At 40.8% G+C, this 18987-nt stretch overlaps 1 protein-coding gene across 4 annotated transcripts in view; it reads left to right on the top strand.

The window, feature by feature from the left end:
* The first annotated feature begins 574 nt into the window (after window positions 1-574).
* JPH1 (junctophilin 1) overlaps window positions 575-18987 on the top strand; it is an 83671-nt gene continuing 65258 nt past the window's right edge. For all 4 annotated transcript variants that reach the window (XM_021530591.3, XM_021530592.3, XM_021530590.3 and 1 more), the window contains exons 1-2: window positions 575-1130; window positions 7395-8151. In XM_021530591.3, the coding sequence (XP_021386266.1) occupies window positions 752-1130; window positions 7395-8151 (1136 nt within the window). In that variant the 5' untranslated portion in view covers window positions 575-751. The remainder of the gene's footprint in view (window positions 1131-7394; window positions 8152-18987) is intronic.

Below are 18987 nucleotides of genomic sequence, written 5' to 3'. Positions count from 1 at the left end.
TATGCACAATTTCGGCTTAAACCTCGTCTTCAAGCTCAGGGCAAGTAAGAAATAAATAAAAATTAAAAAAGAAAAACCCAAACAAACCAAAAAACAAAACAAAACAAAGAATCACAAGTATCACTCGGAAGCCCTCTCTTTTTGCCTACTTGTTGCAGGTGCTAGCAGGTGTAGCATCAACCTGCCCGGGACCCCGAGGGGCGGGCAGGGCCGAGGCGGGCCAGGGCACGGAGCCACCGCCGCCCCCGGGCATGGCGGGGCCCCGGCCCGGCCCGGCCCGGCCCGGCCCGGCCCGGCCCGCGCGCTCCCGGCGCGCCCCGCCCCGGGCCGCGCGCGCCCCCGACCAGCGTGGGGGCACCTTTTCCCGGGAGCAGAAAGCACGCGGAGACCGCCCCGGGAGCGAGCGGGCCACGGCGGCTGCTCCCGGGGATCAGCCCGCCCCGGCGCGGCCGCAGCCCCAGCCCGCCCCAGGGCGCGCACCTGCCCCGCGGCAGCGGCGCGGCCACACCGGGGGCGGGCCCGGGCTGAGCGGAGGGGCGGGCGGGGAGGAGCGGGGGGCGGGCGCCGCTCGCCGCCGCGGGGCTGCGGCTGGGCTGGGCGCGGGCGGCCGGCCGGCGGAGCGCTCGCAGTCGCGGGAACGCCGGGGCTGTCGGTCGGGCGGCGGGCGGGAAGGGAAGGCAAGGCAAGGCAGGCGGAGCAGGGAAGGCGGGCGGGAGGCGGCGGCGGCGCCGCGCTCGCCCCGCTGCCCTGGATGACGGGCGGCCGGTTCGACTTCGACGATGGCGGCACCTACTGCGGCGGCTGGGAGGACGGTAAAGCCCACGGGCACGGCATTTGCACCGGCCCCAAGGGGCAGGGCGAGTATGCCGGCTCCTGGTCCCACGGCTTCGAGGTGGCGGGCGGCTACACCTGGCCCAGCGGCAACACCTACCTGGGCTACTGGGCGCAGGGCAAGCGCCACGGGCTGGGCGTGGAGACGAAGGGCAGGTGGATGTACCGCGGCGAGTGGTCTCACGGTTTCAAGGGGCGCTACGGGGTGCGGCAGAGCCTCAGCACGCCGGCCCGCTACGAGGGCACCTGGAGCAACGGGCTGCAGGACGGATACGGCGTGGAGACCTACGGGGACGGAGGTGGGCGCCGGCGGGGGGCGCCCCGCGCGCGGCGGCGCCGCGGCGGGCGGGCATGGGGGTGGGGGGCCGCGCCTGCGTGGGCGCGCCGCGGGCAGGGCCCGTCCTTCACCCCGCGCTCGGACCGCCGCCCTCGCACCGGGGTCGCTTCTCCTGCCCCTGCCCGCGGCCGTGCGCCTTTCCCGGCAACGTTCGCTCGGCGCCCCCGAGGCCCCGCTGGCGGCGGGGGAGCGCCACAGGTGCCTGGCGCCCGCCCCGCCCCGCTCCGCGAGGAGCCGGCTGCGCTCCGAGCGCGCTGAGCTGTCCGGACTCAGCGCTTTCTCCCGGCCAGCTGGTAGAAATCCGCATTACAGCCGCCTGCAGACGGCTTTCCTTTCTCCCCGCCGAGGCGGCTCACGGGCTCCCTGCCCGAGGCAGCGATGGCCGGGTGGCCGCGCCCGGCCCGGGGAGCGCAGGCACCGCGAGCCCCGGCACCTCGCCCCCCGCGCACCGCGTTCGTGCGGGAACGGCGAGAACCTGTTACAATGGAGCCCTTGTGTCGCGCTGGCGTGCGGGCTTTGTGCGCTCGGCTTGTAAACAGGAGGCTGGAGCTAATGGAGTGGGGACGCAGCTTGCGTAAAATCAATGAAACTTGGGTCCACCCTCGTATCATAACTCCCGTCTTTACCGAAATACGGGGTAGTTTCAAGCATTCTGTTCAAAGCAGGAGGTGTGCAGTGCAGTCGCACAGACCTGCCTCTCACACCCTTCCCCACGACAAAGCCGGTGTCCCAGGGCTGAGCCCGCGGTGGGCTGCGGGGCGGCCGCGGCGGTTCGCGCTCTGCTGAAGGAGGCAGCGGTCACCTCGGGGTGCAGTGAGGTTAGCGAGCCCTGGAGCTTACCTGGGCGCTCGCTCACAGTTCTTGCACCTCTGTCACTTCATGCTCTGCGCGATAAATAAGCTTAATACTCTTCAATTCAGCCTTTGCTGCTGTAATGTCATTGGCCTCGCTGGAAGTGCCACCTGCAACTTCTGTAGAGTTGCTATTCACCTAGGAACAAGGGAGCAGGTTTGGTCTGTTGTACAGGAGGAAAAACGGGTCTCAGTTTTAGGACTAGAGAGTTGCTGGGGTTTTTTTTTACAGAAATGCTGCTTCCTTCAGGGTTCAGAAACGTGTTCAGTTAACAGGCAAGTAATAGAATTTACCAAAATCAGAGGTACTGTTCACGTAATGTGGCTAAAGGACTGACCCATGTATCAGCTCTCAGCTGATGCTTTTGCTGGTTTCTTCAAAGAATTTTGTCTCATCATCTCTGGTCAAACTTTCAGGAGAATTGGTATTTTTGTATTAAGCAGAAAATTAGATATTTGCAGTTGGGCTCCTATTTTTTTCTTTTCCAAAATAGAAAATGTAGCAAGTTGGTAAGATTCAGTTCTTTCAGACAAGGAGATGTGCAGTGGGTTTTTTACCTTTCTGTCCCCTTGTTTAGAGATATTTGTAGCTGTCCAAAAATTGTTTCCTGGTGTGGAAAGTTCTGCTATTCAAAGGCAGCTATGTTTGTGGATGAATAAAAATAAAATAAAATTTTTAAAAATACACCACCAAAATCAAAGTATGGAAGCGATCAGAATTTCAATTTCACTTTCATAACACAATGCACTTTTCATTTTTATTATATTTGTTTTGGCTAATTGCGAGCAGTGGCTTTTTTTTTTCCCTCTCCCTTCCCTTCTGGAAAAGTAGATTGCCATTCCAGTAAATCTTCTAGAAATCATTTTCTCAAATTGAAGTTGTTTTAATCCTTTTTTCTTTAGGTTTCTTGTGGTTTAAAAAAAAAATCTTAATATAGTGCTGGTTATTGGAGGTAAATTCTCTCAATATTTAGACTTGGAACAACATATAAAGGATCCAGTTCACACCCTTAGCTGAAATCTGTTGTCATGACTCGCGTTTTGCATGTTGCAGCTCATACAAACAGAGGGTGTGAAGTCCCATTGATTTTAATGAAAGTAGTCATGAATGAAGCAGAGCAATACGTCATAGATGTTTGCAGATGTGCTTTTGTTTCCATGCTCTGGGAACAATAGATGTATTTGCACACCAGAACAACATCTGAAATGGGTTTATAAGGAAACCAGATTTACACATGTATCTTTAACATAATTTAAAACAGTTGCAGGAAAACTCTCTTCATGAATACCAGAGAATACCAGTATAGAGAAATAACTCATTAGACTATGCCAGTTTATTTTCAAACTCACTATAATGCTAGCTTTATAATGCTAGCTCTTTGCTGCTAGCTTTTTGGGGTTTTTGTTTGTTTGTTTGTTTTAGTATATCCCCATGCATTGGTGGCATTATATCATTGAAGGAGGGAAAAGGAAAATAAGCATTTGACTGTGTTCCTCAGTTTTGCACACAACACTTTTCATGACATGAGTAATATATATCATGCTGTGTTTAGATGCTTAAAATTGTCACTCAGTCAAATCTCTGAGGAAAACACTGTGACTTATAAACCATGATACTTCATTCATTGCATGTGATTACATTGGGCTTTCAAGTGGCCCATCTATCTGTCCCCTGCAGCAATCTGGGTTTTTGTTCCTCCTTTAAACCTCCTAGGTTTTGTTAATCTGTGTGAAGATGCAAAACCTACCAGAGGAGCGACTGTGGCCTAATTTGAAACTTCAGTATGTCTAAATTGGTTATTTATGGTCCTTCCAACATCAGCAAAAACCAATTGCATGTTGTCATTCCACAGAGGGAGAACGGGAAAAAAACACCCTGAAGCAAAGGTCACATATGTTCACTGATTTCTGTGAGGTCTTCTTTCTAGGTCTATGCTTATTTAATATTTGAGTGAAAAATGCACGCAAAAGTTCTAATGCAACAACTTTTTTAAACTACAGAATATCTAAGTAAAGCATAAGAGCAAGTGGAGTAGTTAAATGGGTCCTTGACCCCTCAGTTTTTTTTCAGAGTGTAGTTTTAAATTTTAGCTGCAAGTGGGCAATGACATTTACAGCTGTAAGATTCACCAAGGGTGTTTTAGAAGGGATGGCACACTGTAACTAAGGAAACAGATTATGAAATTATATCTTAGAACAACTTGCCAACAAAAAGAAAAGGGAAAAAATTACACTTTATAATAGCTCTCAGGCTCAGAATATGAACACCTTTTCAAGAGAACCAATTAAACACCAGATGAATGGTCAGCAGTTGTGGCTGAATGTTTCTTGAGTTACAAAAAGGATAGTAAGCCTAGCTTTTGAAAAATTAGTGCTAAACAATGTTACTATTTTACGGTCAAATATAATTTTTAATTATGTTGTTAATTGCAGTGTTAATTAAAATTTTGATAATTGACCTTTAGAGGAACTGCTTTGAACTATCCTGTAAGGTGAAACAGAATATGGTGTGTTTGTTGATGTATCATTCATATTTATCTCTATCTATAGAGACAGGTAAATACTGCAAATGTTTTCATTGTCATATATGGGAAAAGCTTTTTCATCATGTCTTATACATTATTGTATTTAATTATATTGCAATATACCTTGTCTTGCTTGTTTAAAGATTTCTAAAATTTATGGAATAAGGTGATGCAGTTAAAGTCTGATATAGTCAGTCAAATTACTGTACAAGATTCCTATATCTACATTCTGGACACTCTCTCCATATGTCATTAAAACACTTTTCCTTTAAAATGTGAGTTGAAAAACCAAGGAAAACTAGTTGGCTTTTCAGTATTAGTATCAGAAGCCTTTCTACTGACAGATCTGTGATGACAGAAATGATAAGTTACCTGCTACACTGCATAAGACTCAGCCTAAATATCTCATACTTTTTAAAGACAAAATGAGTATGAATCTTCCGTTTTCTTTTTTACTGTTTTCTCTTTAGAAGAAGCTGGCATTGATTTTATTTCCCCAATAAAAAGGAAAATTGGACTAGTGGATAGCAGCATATTAATTGTTCTTGTTTTAATGCCCTTAAGGGAAGCAGAAAACACTTCCCTTCTTTCTAGAGTAGTGAAAAATACAAGTCCTAAATTAATTCAGTATTTTTGCGCTTTCCATTGAACACATGTTTATTAATTAAAATATTAGTAAGAAAAAGAGGCTGACCCTTTATACTTCTTTAAAATTCCGTACTGAAATAGTTGATTGTGCTTAAAGTCTGATGTAAGCAGCATGGAGAGCAATAATTATGAGATGCTGCTCTAATGTAATATTGTAGTATAATCAAAATTAAACTTAGATTTATTATTTCAAAATTAAATTAACAAATGCAGAACAATAAAGTGGTTATACTTTAACAATAAGTGTATTTAGCCAGATTCTTAGTTACAGTATATCATCAGAGATCCCAGAAATAATTAGGGGCAAAATGAAGTAATTTGTGCTCATAAAATATTAATGTATTTCCAGGAATTTACTGTTTATTAAAACAACAAAAAAAAATAGATTGTGGTTATATATTTGCAGTATTTACAGAACATCAGTGCTTTGTGCTCATGTTTCTATTTGTTCTTCCCCATATGCTGTGTTTTTTAAAATAATCATGTTCCTAGATTCAGCACCCTTACAACCAGTGCAGTAGTAGGTATCCAGGATACAGAGAATGAGAAAGAAACTAAGAAAGTTATTTGTTTGTGTCAGCAGCCATCTGTTAAAACCTTCCACTTGGTAGAATTTTCTACCAATATGAAATAGTTATGTTTTGGAACCTATCTAGTATTTTATAATAGCAAAAACAGACTTAGCAAATTTAATTATGTGTTAACACTGAAATACAAGTTAGCAGAAGAGGTAAAGAGTAAGGCAGTACTTGACCGATGTGGACACGTACACAACCAAACCAGTAGGTATATATAAAATTTTTGTAAAAATATTTGTGAAGTACCTGCAGTTAAAGATGTAGATCCAAGATCCATTTGCTTTGAGATTCAATCACTGAATTTGACATTTGATATTTAGTTCTCTGAAGAGTTAATAGGTGCTCCAGTGGAAGCCAATCAAAATCTTAAAAAAATTAAAGATTGCTTATTCATCCCTCTGTAAAAAATATTCAAAATAGCCTTAAAAATAAAACCAAAAACTCAGCACTAGGTGGGTGAGCATTTTCATTTTAAGAAGCTTAAAGTAGTTTAGTGGGAATTAGAGTGAAATTACATCACAAAATAAGTTATCTTCTACTTGCTAGTTACCGTATCCATGCAACCTTCCTTTGGAGCCTCTGGTAGAAATGGCCTTCAGGCAGCAGACACTGGCAAGTGCCAAAATGAAAATGCCTTTCAAGAATATAAGAAGAAAAATTGCTGTAGTAATCTGATAAAGGTGGGGTTTGGCTCCAGTGCAACTTTGCATGGTCATCTATGACTTTTCATATCGTATACCATATTCCCTCCTTACATTGCTGTTTAAAACTTTTTACAAGAGTAGTTACGATTAAATGTTTGCTAGAATGTTGTGCAATGTTGTGTTACTGCCTTGCCTTTCTTCACGTACTGCAGAACAACTAAAAGGCAAAAAAAAGGCTAAAGAATTAATGCTTTTGATCCCTCTGTCAGAACATAAGGCAGAATGCAGTGCATGTTTATGTACTGGGGATACCAGAAAGTGTTGGTATGAAGAACTCATAAGGAAAAAAGGGGTCCTAAGGTTTTGTTCATTCATTCAAATCTGCACAAAATTTTTAAAAGATTTAATTTTACAATGGAGGTTTATGACAGTGGATCCAAGAGCCCATCTGAAAACAATCTGTCCAATAACTCCTGACAAGGTGAGGTCTGTAGTCACCTTAAACCCACAATAACAGAATGGTTACTTTTCCTACTTGCTCTTTCTGTGGGCAGCTGGGAACAAGAGCTGTAAGTGTCCTGCTTTCTCCCTTCTCTCCAGCCCTCTCTTCCTCTTCAGCTGACTACATATAATGTGTGTCTGTTTCTGCTGGCCACATTCCTATCAGTCCTCCTTAAAAAAATGTTGAGAGAGTCCTACTTTAGAAATTTCTCCCAATTTTTTGTCTCCCGGACAGATCCATTAAAAAATGCTTATGATTATAGTTATTGTGTTACTTGCCAAAATAAATCAGCTGTGAAAGGGAAGGATTTGCTTAAAATAATTTATAAGAAAAGCAAGTAACAAAAGTAGTTTGTCTGTGTCCTGTGCATCTCTTCTTGCCAAAATCAGAGCTGGCAATGTAGTGTTTCTTGTAGCATATTTGATGGAGAGGGCTAGGTAAACTGCTTCCTAAATTTAAATTCTTATTACTTTGAAAGGTACCTACCAGGGGCAGTGGACAGGAGGGATGAGACATGGATACGGTGTACGTCAGAGTGTACCCTATGGCATGGCCACTGTGATCCGTTCACCTCTCCGAACATCTCTGGCGTCACTTCGAAGTGAGCAGAGCAATGGCACTGTTCTGCATGACGTCACTTCTGACAGTCCGGCTGGAACAAGAGGAGGATTTGTGCTCAATTTTCACAGTGATCCAGAAGCCATGGGCATTAAGAAAAAAGGAGGCTTATTCAGAAGAGGATCCCTTCTTGGTAGTATAAAACTTAGAAAATCGGAGTCTAGGTCATCGATATCTAGCAAACGGAGCTCTGTAAGGAGCGATGCTGCTATGAGCAGGATTAGTTCTAGTGATGCCAACTCTACGATTAGTTTTGGAGATGGTGACTGTGATTATAGCCCTCTGGAAGACCATGTTGATGCTACCACTACAGAAGCCTATATGGGTGAATGGAAGAACGACAAGCGCAGCGGTTTTGGTATCAGTGAGCGTTCAAATGGTATGAAATACGAAGGAGAGTGGCTGAATAACAGGAGGCATGGATATGGATGTACCATGTTTCCAGATGGCACCAAAGAAGAGGGAAAGTACAAAAATAACATTTTGGTCCGTGGAATAAGAAAGCAACTTATACCAATACGAAACACAAAAACTAGAGAAAAGGTGGATAGAGCAATAGAGGGTGCACAGCGAGCAGCTGCCATGGCAAGAACCAAAGTGGAAATTGCAACCTCAAGGTAAGTTATCAAATAGAAGGTTATAAACCTTTGTGTTAGTGAACACTTGCTGACATTTCAGTTTCACGTGTGTAGCTCTGTTGACTTTAGTAGCATTACGCATGTGAAACTTAGAATTTCAGCTCATTTGAGTAAATATTTTGTGTTTGTTCCACAATATATTGTAAAAGCAAATTTCTGTTCTTGATACATGTCTGCTTTCTCTCAAGACCTGCTGCATTATGCCTTTAAATCTGTTTGGAAAATAAAACTGGTGAGGAAAGTAGTGAATGATACGGGGCATATGAGGTAAAGTTTGAATATTTTCCCATAACCATGCTCCAGTTATGCTTATGTTATTCCCAGGTTTTTTGGTAGCATCTGAAACTCACTGAAGTTGCCCATTTGACAATAGGCGTCTTAAGATGCATCCCTTTTTCTGAGAAACGGTGGTAGGAACAGCATAAGAATAGTGGTCAAGGATGTTGTGCTTAGAGGCTGTTGATTTGGTTGCCAGGGCAGTATCTGCTGAAAGAGTTCTTTATGAGGACCCTTCCATTTTGGAGCATGCTTCTCCTCAACTCATCTGATCATACAACCACCACATCAGATAGTGGAGGTCAGCTCTCCCTGTGCCTCTGACAAATTTTTGAGATGGGAGAAATGTATGGGTATTGGTAGTGGAGGTAGTGGAAGAAAGTGTAATTTTCCCTTTGAATTGCTAACCAACAACCAAGCAAAGTTGCTTGAAATGGAATTATTGCAAATTAAATCAGTACAGACAATTTTAATTGGTTTTATTGTTAAGTTTGAGAGCTCTTTAAAAAGCTATTTCATTTTTATTGCCTTCCAATAAGTTTCTGTGGCAGTTTATCTATTGATAGCTTTCGTTTGTTTCCTCAGGCAGGCTTTTCTTGAAATATGCTTTGAATAAAAAAAAAAAAGAGCCCAGAATGTGCATAAAAGAAAATCTTCACACTATTTTAGAAAGTGGATTTCACATTACTCTTCGAGCTTAACAACTGCTTCCTAATTTAGTATGGTCACTAGTGTGTCCCCAGTGACTACCCTTTTCCTGACAGTTCTAAGAAATACAGAAAATACAAAAAACTGCTTAACTGGGAGAGCTTGAATATATAAAATGCTCACGGCAAGAGGTAGTTGAGACACTGAGATGAAGAATCTAGCATACCGTTAAAGGATCTTTCTGAGAACTAGTCATGTAAGTAACAAAAGTGTAGCATATGCTTGGTTACTTCTATAAGTATATATAAGGCATTATATGATAGCATACCATATTAGTAAAGCAGATCAGTAATACCTAACTTTAAGAAAGTACTAGGTCCCATTCATGTTATGTCACTACATAATAAGCCCTAGTTTTAACAAAAACAAAACCTGGGTGGGATGTGTGGAAAGGGGGAGCTACCCTCTGAGTCTGTGTAAAGCTACTAAAAAGCTGTTGTCTTGAGACCATTACATTCCAAGACATGGTGTATGCACTTCCTCTTCAAGAAGTGTCTCTGAAGTGTTTTGTTTGCTTTTCCTTCCCTTTGCTTTTAGGTGGAGGACAGAGTTCGAATTGCTTCTTTTGGAACAATTTATCAAAACAATGTTGATTTCTTGAAAATATGTTTTTGAAGTTGTAGTGCAGCAGAAGTCGTAGTGCATCTGTGACCAGGGGCAGTCTCTCCCTTTGGTTTCTCAGCTAAAAATCTCTCTGAAACACTCCCATGACTACCAGGATAGACAGCAAGATCACAGATTCAGGTGTTCTCTCTTTTTAGTAGCCACTGCACCAACTGTGCTGACACTGATTCAAAGGCCGAGAGACCTGACACCAAGCTGGGCAACATCAGGCACGAAGGTAACATTAGCTTCTACTTCTCAGGGCATGTTGGACTCCCTTAGTAAGAAGGACAAGGCCTCTCCTATCTCACAAATTTTCAGACTTGTTTTGAGCATCTACCAGTAGGAGCAAGGCCATGGGCACTGGTGACTTAAAGAACTGACTTTCCCAAACTATCTTTACCAAGTTTTTACCAAACTGATATATTAATAATACAGTAATTCTTTGAACCGTAGCATTCTTGCAATGTCTTCCTAGATGAATATGAGGAGGGAGGTCTTGTCTGTTTCCTGACAATTACTACTGCACAAAAAAGCCTAGGAGAAGTGCCTTCTGTAATTTGTCTAATGTGTAATAAATACAAAGGTGGTTCTGCCCATGTGGCATAACCTCACTGCACAGTGGCCTTCTGTGTTTCAGACTGGACAGATATCAGCAGCACTTTGTGCTTGCTGTAGATTTCCATTCCCTTAGTTGAAGAACTCACTAGATAGACCTTTTCTCACCCCAAAAACCATTGAACCAAAGAGGTAGAAATCTTTACTCTCATCCAGATACCTTCCTTTTCAGTGCAGCTTGGAGTTGTATGCTATTTTTCCTGCATTGTTTATTCCCAAAATATTTGTTCAGCCAAATGGACACACACCATACTCCTCTTGATAGCTCCCTGCTGGTCATGACAGGCTAGGCTGGTAGTTTGACCTGTGACAGATGTCCAAATAGTCTTCAACGAGACCAGCCACTGTTTTGCTTTATATTCCCAATGTCTTTTTATGTCTCAAAGTCATCTTCAGTAATCTGTGTAATCTTCCTTTGTCTAAAGTGACAGTTTTATACACAAAGGAAAATATAAAAGTTGGGATAAGTAGTGCTTCTCTGAACCTGAAGTTACATTGGCTCTCCTGACTTAACTTTTGAGTTTTTGAGCTATTTGTACTGAGGTGTTTTGAAAATTACAGCAGCATTTTGCAAAAGATAGCAGATTGCAACATTGTGTGATGTATAAAAAACTGCTGTATCTGGGAAATAATTACTAGCTTCTGCTACACAGGTGTGTATTCAAAACAGATTAGAAATTAGCAATGAATATTTTTTTTAATTACAGTGCAGCTTAATGGATTTGATTGTGTATTAGTTTTACCAGCTGTATTGAAGGAAAAATGTTTTGCCATAAATACAAAAATCACAGAATTTGAGAAACTTCAAAAGTATGTTCATTACTTTCCCTTTTCAAAACTTTCAAGGTGCCTTTAAAAAAATATCATTATTATGGAGAGTAATTCAAATTCATCTTTAATGCATTGTGCTAATAGCAGTCAGGTTTATATACCTTATTTGGAGTCATCCTCTCTAAGAGAAGCTGCTTTCCAGAAATATTTGATTATTCTCTATACATGTGAAGTGCTTTAAATGCTGGAAGATGTACTTTTGGAAGATATTAAAAAGCCCCATGTGTTGACTCAACAAGAGTCAAGTGGAAACTCATTTTGAGGATATCATATACTTCTCACTGTAGGGATTTTGAACTTCCTTTTCATCACTGTCATGTGTCTCATTCAAAGGGGATATCCCTCTGCAGTTCAATATAAACTGGAATTAGATTAGGGCACATCTTTCATAGTATGAAAATTACTTAAGTTTTCATTATATTGTATGATATTAACTTTGCCTTCATCAACACTTATGTACAGTAAAAAACTGTATTGTTTCTGAAATTAATTTTCAGAGTTTGAACATAAACTTACCTTATAATACTCAGTGTCACAGGGTGTTTTTGAAATACATCAGTCCTGTAAGTAAACATGAAGCAGTGGAAGGTGAAGGAATGATGTTTGTTTACTAACAACCCTTCATGTTCCGTCTTCTTTCAGAAAAGTGAATTTTAAGCATTCAGAATTGAGCATCTAGAGCCAGGCCTTTTTCTTTTCTTTCAAATATTTTCTAGCTCATTTTCCCCTTAAAAGGTATTTTCCTTTAAGTGTCAACTCTCTGAGAAAAACAAACTTTGCAAAGACACAGAGGGACATGATAAAAATACAGTCAGGGTAAGAAACATGAACCAGAACATAGTGTATGAAGGAAAAGGGAGAAAGAAATCAAAAGTAAAAAATATTTCCGTGTTGCTACTTTCTTTACATTTAATTGAACTTTCAGGTCATAAAACAGAATCAAGAATTTAAACTTCTCCTTTTTCACAGAAGCTAAATACTTACAATTACTTTAAACTTTTTAGTGAGTTTTAAGTGAAGTGTATGTATTGTCATAATATGCCATAAGAACTTGTGACCACCTTAAAAGCAATATTGTAATGGGCTCTCATTACATGAGCACCTGAGATTTGGTGAAGCATAATGGTTCCTTTGTGTTAGGCACTGCACAAACAAATTATGCTGTCTGGAGACCTTGCAGTCTGTGAAAATGGCAGTGCCCAACAGATGAAAAGAAGCTGGTAAAAGACTGGATTGGGAGAACAAGATAACAGTAAAATCAATATCTTGCTATTAATAGTATGGAGCAGTTCCTCCTTGTTAATTAGCTGTCTGTGCTCAGACAGCAGTGACTAGCAAGCCTCTAGTTACTCTAGTGCTCCTTTTAAGTGGAACACTGAAGGGGGATTAACTGGCATCTTCTGCAGTGATTTCTTTTTCAGAGCAGCTTTTTTAGACAGCTCAGTTTTATTTTTAACATGTTTGTGTCCAAGTCCACAGATGCTAGAGCTAAATTTCAGCTTTTATTTTTTTAATAGAAACTACTGAAACCTGGGTTGTGATCCTGTCTCACAAGCAGGCTGCTTTGTTCTGCATGGCTCCCAAAGAGTCTTGAGCTGTTAGAAGTGGGAGCAGGAGGAAGGTGCAGCTGGATTGACTTGGTACTGGAGACCCGGAATAACAATTTTGTTTGGGAGTGAACCCACCTTCACAGCATGGACTTTCTTGGGTCCCTGCTCTTCCTTGCAGTCATCATGGCCTGGAGCCAGATGTGGGTAATGTCCAATGCTGAGGATGAGTCAGAGAACTCCAGGTTACCCTGAGTCCTGGCCTGGTGCTGCCCTAGCCTGGGTTTTGGGACTTGGCATTGGTTTCAATTTGCTAGGCAGCACCTCTGGTTCACAGCTGTCCACCCCAGAGTGTCAGAACCTGTGGTATGTAAATGAACCCAGGATTGTAGAAAGTCTCTGTCTTTCAACCCTGCTGCCAAAGAAGAAGTAGTAAATTGCCTGTGCTGGTTTTCAAGGTTGTTTATTCTTGCTTATCTCTAACATGTTCTGCTGCCCTGCTGCAGGTCTGTCCTGCAGCGTGCGGGGCTCTGCCCCTCAGTGGGATGTTACAAACATTATATACCAGAAACTATGTGTGCTATATTTACAATAATGTACAATAATCTATCATCTACGTTGAACAGTGTGTCCCCAGTCTAAACCAATAGAAAAATGCCAACGCTACAGTGAAACATGGAGGGTATGCAGAAGAAAAAGGACAAGGCATGCCCAATTTCCTCCATCTTGCCTCCTTTGAAGCCCTTATCTAGAATCTGAAAATTCTACTTTTGCACCCGTGCCACACTAATTATTACTTATATCAAACACTCAGAGCTTGTAATTCATCCTGTAAGTCTGAAAACTCTTTTCCATGGACAGAGATCAGAGACAGTGTCTCTCGGGGCTCTGTACAGGGGGGTTCCTGACCCCCTTGCCAGTGTCCCAGACCAGAGCACCCATGCCCACAGTACAGCAGTTACTTAAGAACCCACTGCTTCTATTTTTCCTAACTTGGATTCAGAGTAAGCTTCAGTATGCTGTGCTGCATGGTGGGGTTGTGTAGAGCGTGTGGAAGTCTCAGGAAACAGTACTAGGTGGTTTATTAGGCAGGTCCTTTGTTGTGTTCATTGCCTTGTGTGACCAGTGTGCTCAGCTTGACCCGAACAAACTGTGATTTCTAGGGAGAGATGAAATTACACACATGTGATAATACAGTTTGTGTCCACACTAGAAGGCAGCTGCCCATCATTCCAAAAAGCATGGAATTATTTGTGCCACACACAGCTTTCCATGATGGATTTAGCTGACTCTACCTCTCTCACTTTACTCAAGAAACTAAACTGGACACTTGCAAGCCTGGTGCCTCACACGCCTTGGAGATGCTTTACTTATTATAGCTGAAATATGAACATTGTGTTTAGGAATAGGATCCAGCAAATACCAAAGGTATTTTTATAAGACTGCTTGCTTCAGTACAAAAAGCTGCCTGAGGTTCAAAATGAAATCACTTTTAATCGATTTGCTATATAGTTTGTTTGAAGATAACAAATGAAATGCTGTGGTAAAACTTAAAATAGGTCTTGAGCTACTATAGATAGTAACTTTAAAGTTAATTCTGCATTCTTTATAGAAAACCAAAATGTTCTTTGATTCCTGTGGGAGTAACACCACTAACTTCATTGGGGCACATATTCCCTCAGATTTCATACACAACTTATTGGTAAAAGAACATAATCTTGTACTAATCCTCAGTTTTTTGCTGGGGAATTAATAATACACCAGTGTAAAACATACAAATCAGATAACATCACTATTTTGTTTTTTACTTTCCTAGCATTTAATGCACCAAGATTACATGGCTGAAAATATGCAAAATTAGTCCTGTAGCATCTCTTGGCTTGAAATTTTAAAAAGCCTCTAGTATTTAGTTTTTTATCAAATTACCTATATCCAAATATACCTGCCTACAGCCATAAGCTTAATAGGGATTTAAGTTTTTTTAAAGCAGTTCTGGTGTGTATCCGGTCTTACCTTGTGTTTGTTAATACAAACAGAATTGTTACTTGAGAGTTGCTTTTCTACATTGTTTGAAATCAGGAGATGGCTAGTACAAGATTGGAAATATTCAGTGCTTTCAGAACATAAATTAAACAATGCTGCACGACTGCTTTTAAAATAACCTTCTAAGAAAGCCTTTTTTTCTGTACAAACATTCTTGAAATATTCTTTATTCGGATGCAAAGGTTTTTTCCCCCAATTTCCAGAGCACTTAATTCAGAAGCAGAGTCAATTTTTGCAGTAGTAGCCCAGCAGATGTACATTACAACATTAAGGCTTTTTTTTAAATGATACTGGGATACACAAAGAGACTAATATTTTTTTGTAGCCACAGAAGATGAGTTGTTAGGCAAATTCTCCCCTTAGTTTTTATACAGCATGTCAGTTTTGATGTGCATTACAACAATTGTTCAAAAGCTAAGCTGCAAATAGCATCTGTCTCTACTGACTTGCAGGAGAGTTTCTGTGATGGAGATACATACCCATTTAAAAACCAAAATCTGGATCATTTGTACTGGTTAGTCATGCATGAACTGTAGAGTTAAGTCATTAGATTTACGTTATTTATTTTTTTATAAAAATACTCTCAAAACCAAAAAGATATTTTGTATTTCTGCTATATCCAGTACAACTGCATACATACGTCTAGTGGTACTAGTTGGAGCTTGAGTAATTTACTTGATGTTTTGCTCAAAGACTAAATCAACTCATATAGAACATTCCCAGCTTATTTCTTCCAAGAGATAAGAAACCTTGCTATCATCTAACTGTAACATTGTTAAACAGTATTCTGTAGAGTACCATGTTTCTCACGGAACAGCTACAGCAGAAAAATACTCATTAAAATGATTAATTCATGCCCCCTACATTGATTTAATTTTATATTTGCCAAATAACAATTGATTCATTTTCTCAAAACGGGTGTAGTTCAATGAGTTGTACTGTTTGTTTGAATACTAGTGGATCAGTGATACATATTTTGACTTCTCTTCACGTTTCTTGTGGTTAATAAATTTTTCTGCTTTATGTAACAGATGTTGGTACATACTTGCGTACACTGACCTGCATTCTTTTGCCTGTCTCACTGTGATCTTCTTATTTCAGTACTCCTCTGTTTGCACTTTGTTTTTCTGCTTTCTTGTTCTTCTGCAGTTCTTTGCTATCATTGTCTGTGGAGATAGAGGCACAATCTCTTTGTGTCTAGGGTCCAGGAAAAAAATTCTCCACTAAAGTTTGCCTCCCTCAAACCCATGTAAGCATTTAACATCTGAAACAACCTATTGATTATTCCTGTTGTCTTCTCAAGATTTAGTATTCTCAGATCTGCTGAATAGAGGTAGTCTCCCAAGAGTTCATTCCCAAGGTCACCTTAAAGCTACTTATAAATAAAGTTAGAGTTGTTCTGCTTTACACGTCACTCTTACAGTTAAATTGAACTTCATCTGCCATTATGAGTGATCAGTGAGTTCTGTGCAGCCCTTCATGGCAGTTGTACCTGAGACTTCCCTGATGCTGCCATTCACAAATTCAGTCACTTGGCTGTTCAAGGTTTTCCTTGGCATTTTTTTAATAATGTGGGTTCTCAGCCCTGTGCCCAGGGTATCCAGTGTTAAACCACAGGTGGGTGAAGCAGTCATTTAGTCTGTCCTATTATGTTCTGTTTCTGAATTAATTTTTTATTCACTTAAGTTCTTCTTCTTTCTCATTATTTTTTTAGTCTTTATTTCCAGACTTTTTTGATGAGGAATGCTATACTTCGGTCCTACATTGAAAGTAGGGATTGATGAGCAATGATGGTATTACTGTTTTGCATTTTAAAGCCAGAAATTTCTTTCTAGTATTTGGCTAAAATGAAATCAGTTAAATGTGAATTTTCAGCTGTTTTATTCTAGGGGGTTAAGAAGACAGGTATCTACATCTCTTTTCTATTCCCACTCTGAATAAGGTGGGTAAGGCTTGTTTAGTTGCCTTACTGCTATAATGCAGCATCTCCACTTCCCGCTTGCCTCAGATGTTACTGGCAAATATAAGAAGAGGCAGAGGTCATTTATTTTGCTGCTGCTTTAGCTTTCCTTTCTGGCTTTGGGGTGAATAATTTCAGATACTTCTCTGAATTTTTAGACTACTTCATAAATAAAGGTATTGGATCATTAGACTCTTAGTTTTGCAAAAAAACTTAAAATCCAAATGTGGGAACAAGCAAGACTCAAAAGATTGTCACTGTTGAGGTGGCCTGTAGGCAGATATCAGCATGCGTCTCAGCCCTAGTGTGTTCTGATCTGGAGCCAGGATTTCATACCTGTTGCTTTTTAAAAACTTGATTTCCACAGGGAAAAGAAAGAAGACCAAGAAATCTGGATGATCACTAAACTGAAGTGACTTCCTAGGATCTGGCTCTGTGTGTGTGCACGCATGTGTGTGTGTGTTCTGCCCAAGTTCACTTTTTAAGCTCCTTTGCTTGCAGGAATTTGTGATATCAGTTGTATAAGCATTTTAGGAATATCCTAGAAACAAAGAATATAATTCCAAGCGCTAAGATACAAAACATATTTCACAAAAAATAAGGGAACCATCCCTGAAAGTGCTTAAATTACATGTAGACGTGGTACTTAGGGACTTGGTTTAGTGCTGGACTTGGCAGGTGGATTAACTTTGGACTTCATGATCTCAAGGTGTTTTGCCACCTGAACAATTCTGTGGTTCTGTAAGCAAAAGTTAAGACTGTAACCAGACAGGTGCCAGTTGTCCGAGTGCTTTGTGAAGATGCAGTGGTGAACCACATTAAGCATATGGGTGTCTCTTTTCCATTGGGAGTCCTGCCTCTACCTTAATGTGTCTTGATGAAGGGCTTATTTTCAGTTTTACTGAAAATATAATGACTTTTCTTGTTTTAAATGTTTCTAAATTTGTTACCATTCACAGCATCATTTTCTGCTTTAGAGAAGAGTTCAGTTTTGGAAATCGCAGATTAGCAATAAAGGGGGGAATGGCATAATTTCTATAAGGCGGTGACTTACTGTGATACTCAGAAATGTTTAATTTGTACAAATCTGTTGGAGTATTAGTCAGTGGTTTATTGTAAAAAGGCTTTCTCTTTCTTCCAGGGGTGACTAGATTCCTTGTGCAAAACTTAATCCATCTTGGGAGGTCTAATGTTGCCCAGCATTCACAGTTTCTTAAAGGTGCAGTGTATGGGTATAAATATTGTTTTATATTCTCAGTTGATAATGAAATACGAGAAAAAAATCATAATGATGTGTTACAATCCCGAGCACTGTTTGATAGTATATGTTGTATCAGTGAGCAGTGTAATTTTATTTCCTAATTCAGAGTTTATACCTGTTCCAGAAATTGATTTTAAGACAGAAATGGGACAGATAAAAATTAGTGTATATTTTGTATGTTTAAAATTTAGACCATCTGCAAGAGATGTAGTTGTATTACTTGCTCATAATTGAGCTTTATACAACTACTTGTTATCAGGAAAAGGCACCAAACATTTTCACCTCAAAGTCTGTGTCTGTGACATGCACAGATATGATGAATTTCTGATGGAAAAATTGTTGATGGAGCTCTGAGGGTGAACCTTCTTTAGCAGAAGGATTAAAGTACATAGCATTTAGCTTTTAGATTTGATGGGTTGGTGAGCAAAAAATGCAATTAGTCAAAATTGTAGTTCGGAGTAAATTTACCAAGGAGTTTGGGCTAAATCTAATTTGATATTTGCTTCAAATATAAGTTGATCAGGACATGCTTTAAATGGCTTTTACACAGTTCACTGACTATTTCCATCTTTGTAATGTAACAGATACATGATTTGAATTCACTTGCTCCTTACACTTGTGATTAGATCATTATAAATGTGATCATGAAGTCTGTATACAGTTAAGTTATGAGTTACCTGCTGAGAGATGACATGCTGCATAACATGATGAACTTTGGCTGCAGACCTCCATGGTGAGTGAGCAATATGAAGGAGCTGGTGTCTCTGTGAGCAAGGTCTCCATACAGATAGACCATCAGAGGTCTCACACACTTGTTTGAACACCTAGATTTTTGCTGTTTCCAGCAAGGATGAAGCCAGACTGGAATATTTTCAGTATAGAATACTATTAAATTTTGGACCATTATTATAAGTCCTCAGAAATGCTGAATTCTGCCCTGGTATTTGACTAGGGGTTGCACAAGGCTT

This window comes from Lonchura striata, chromosome 2, assembly GCF_050655825.1.
Source record: "Lonchura striata isolate lonStrDom1 chromosome 2, ASM5065582v1, whole genome shotgun sequence".
NCBI classification, from domain to species: domain Eukaryota; kingdom Metazoa; phylum Chordata; class Aves; order Passeriformes; family Estrildidae; genus Lonchura; species Lonchura striata.
The sequence above is the reverse complement of the archived record's forward strand: the minus strand, read 5'-3'. Positions and strand labels throughout refer to the sequence as shown.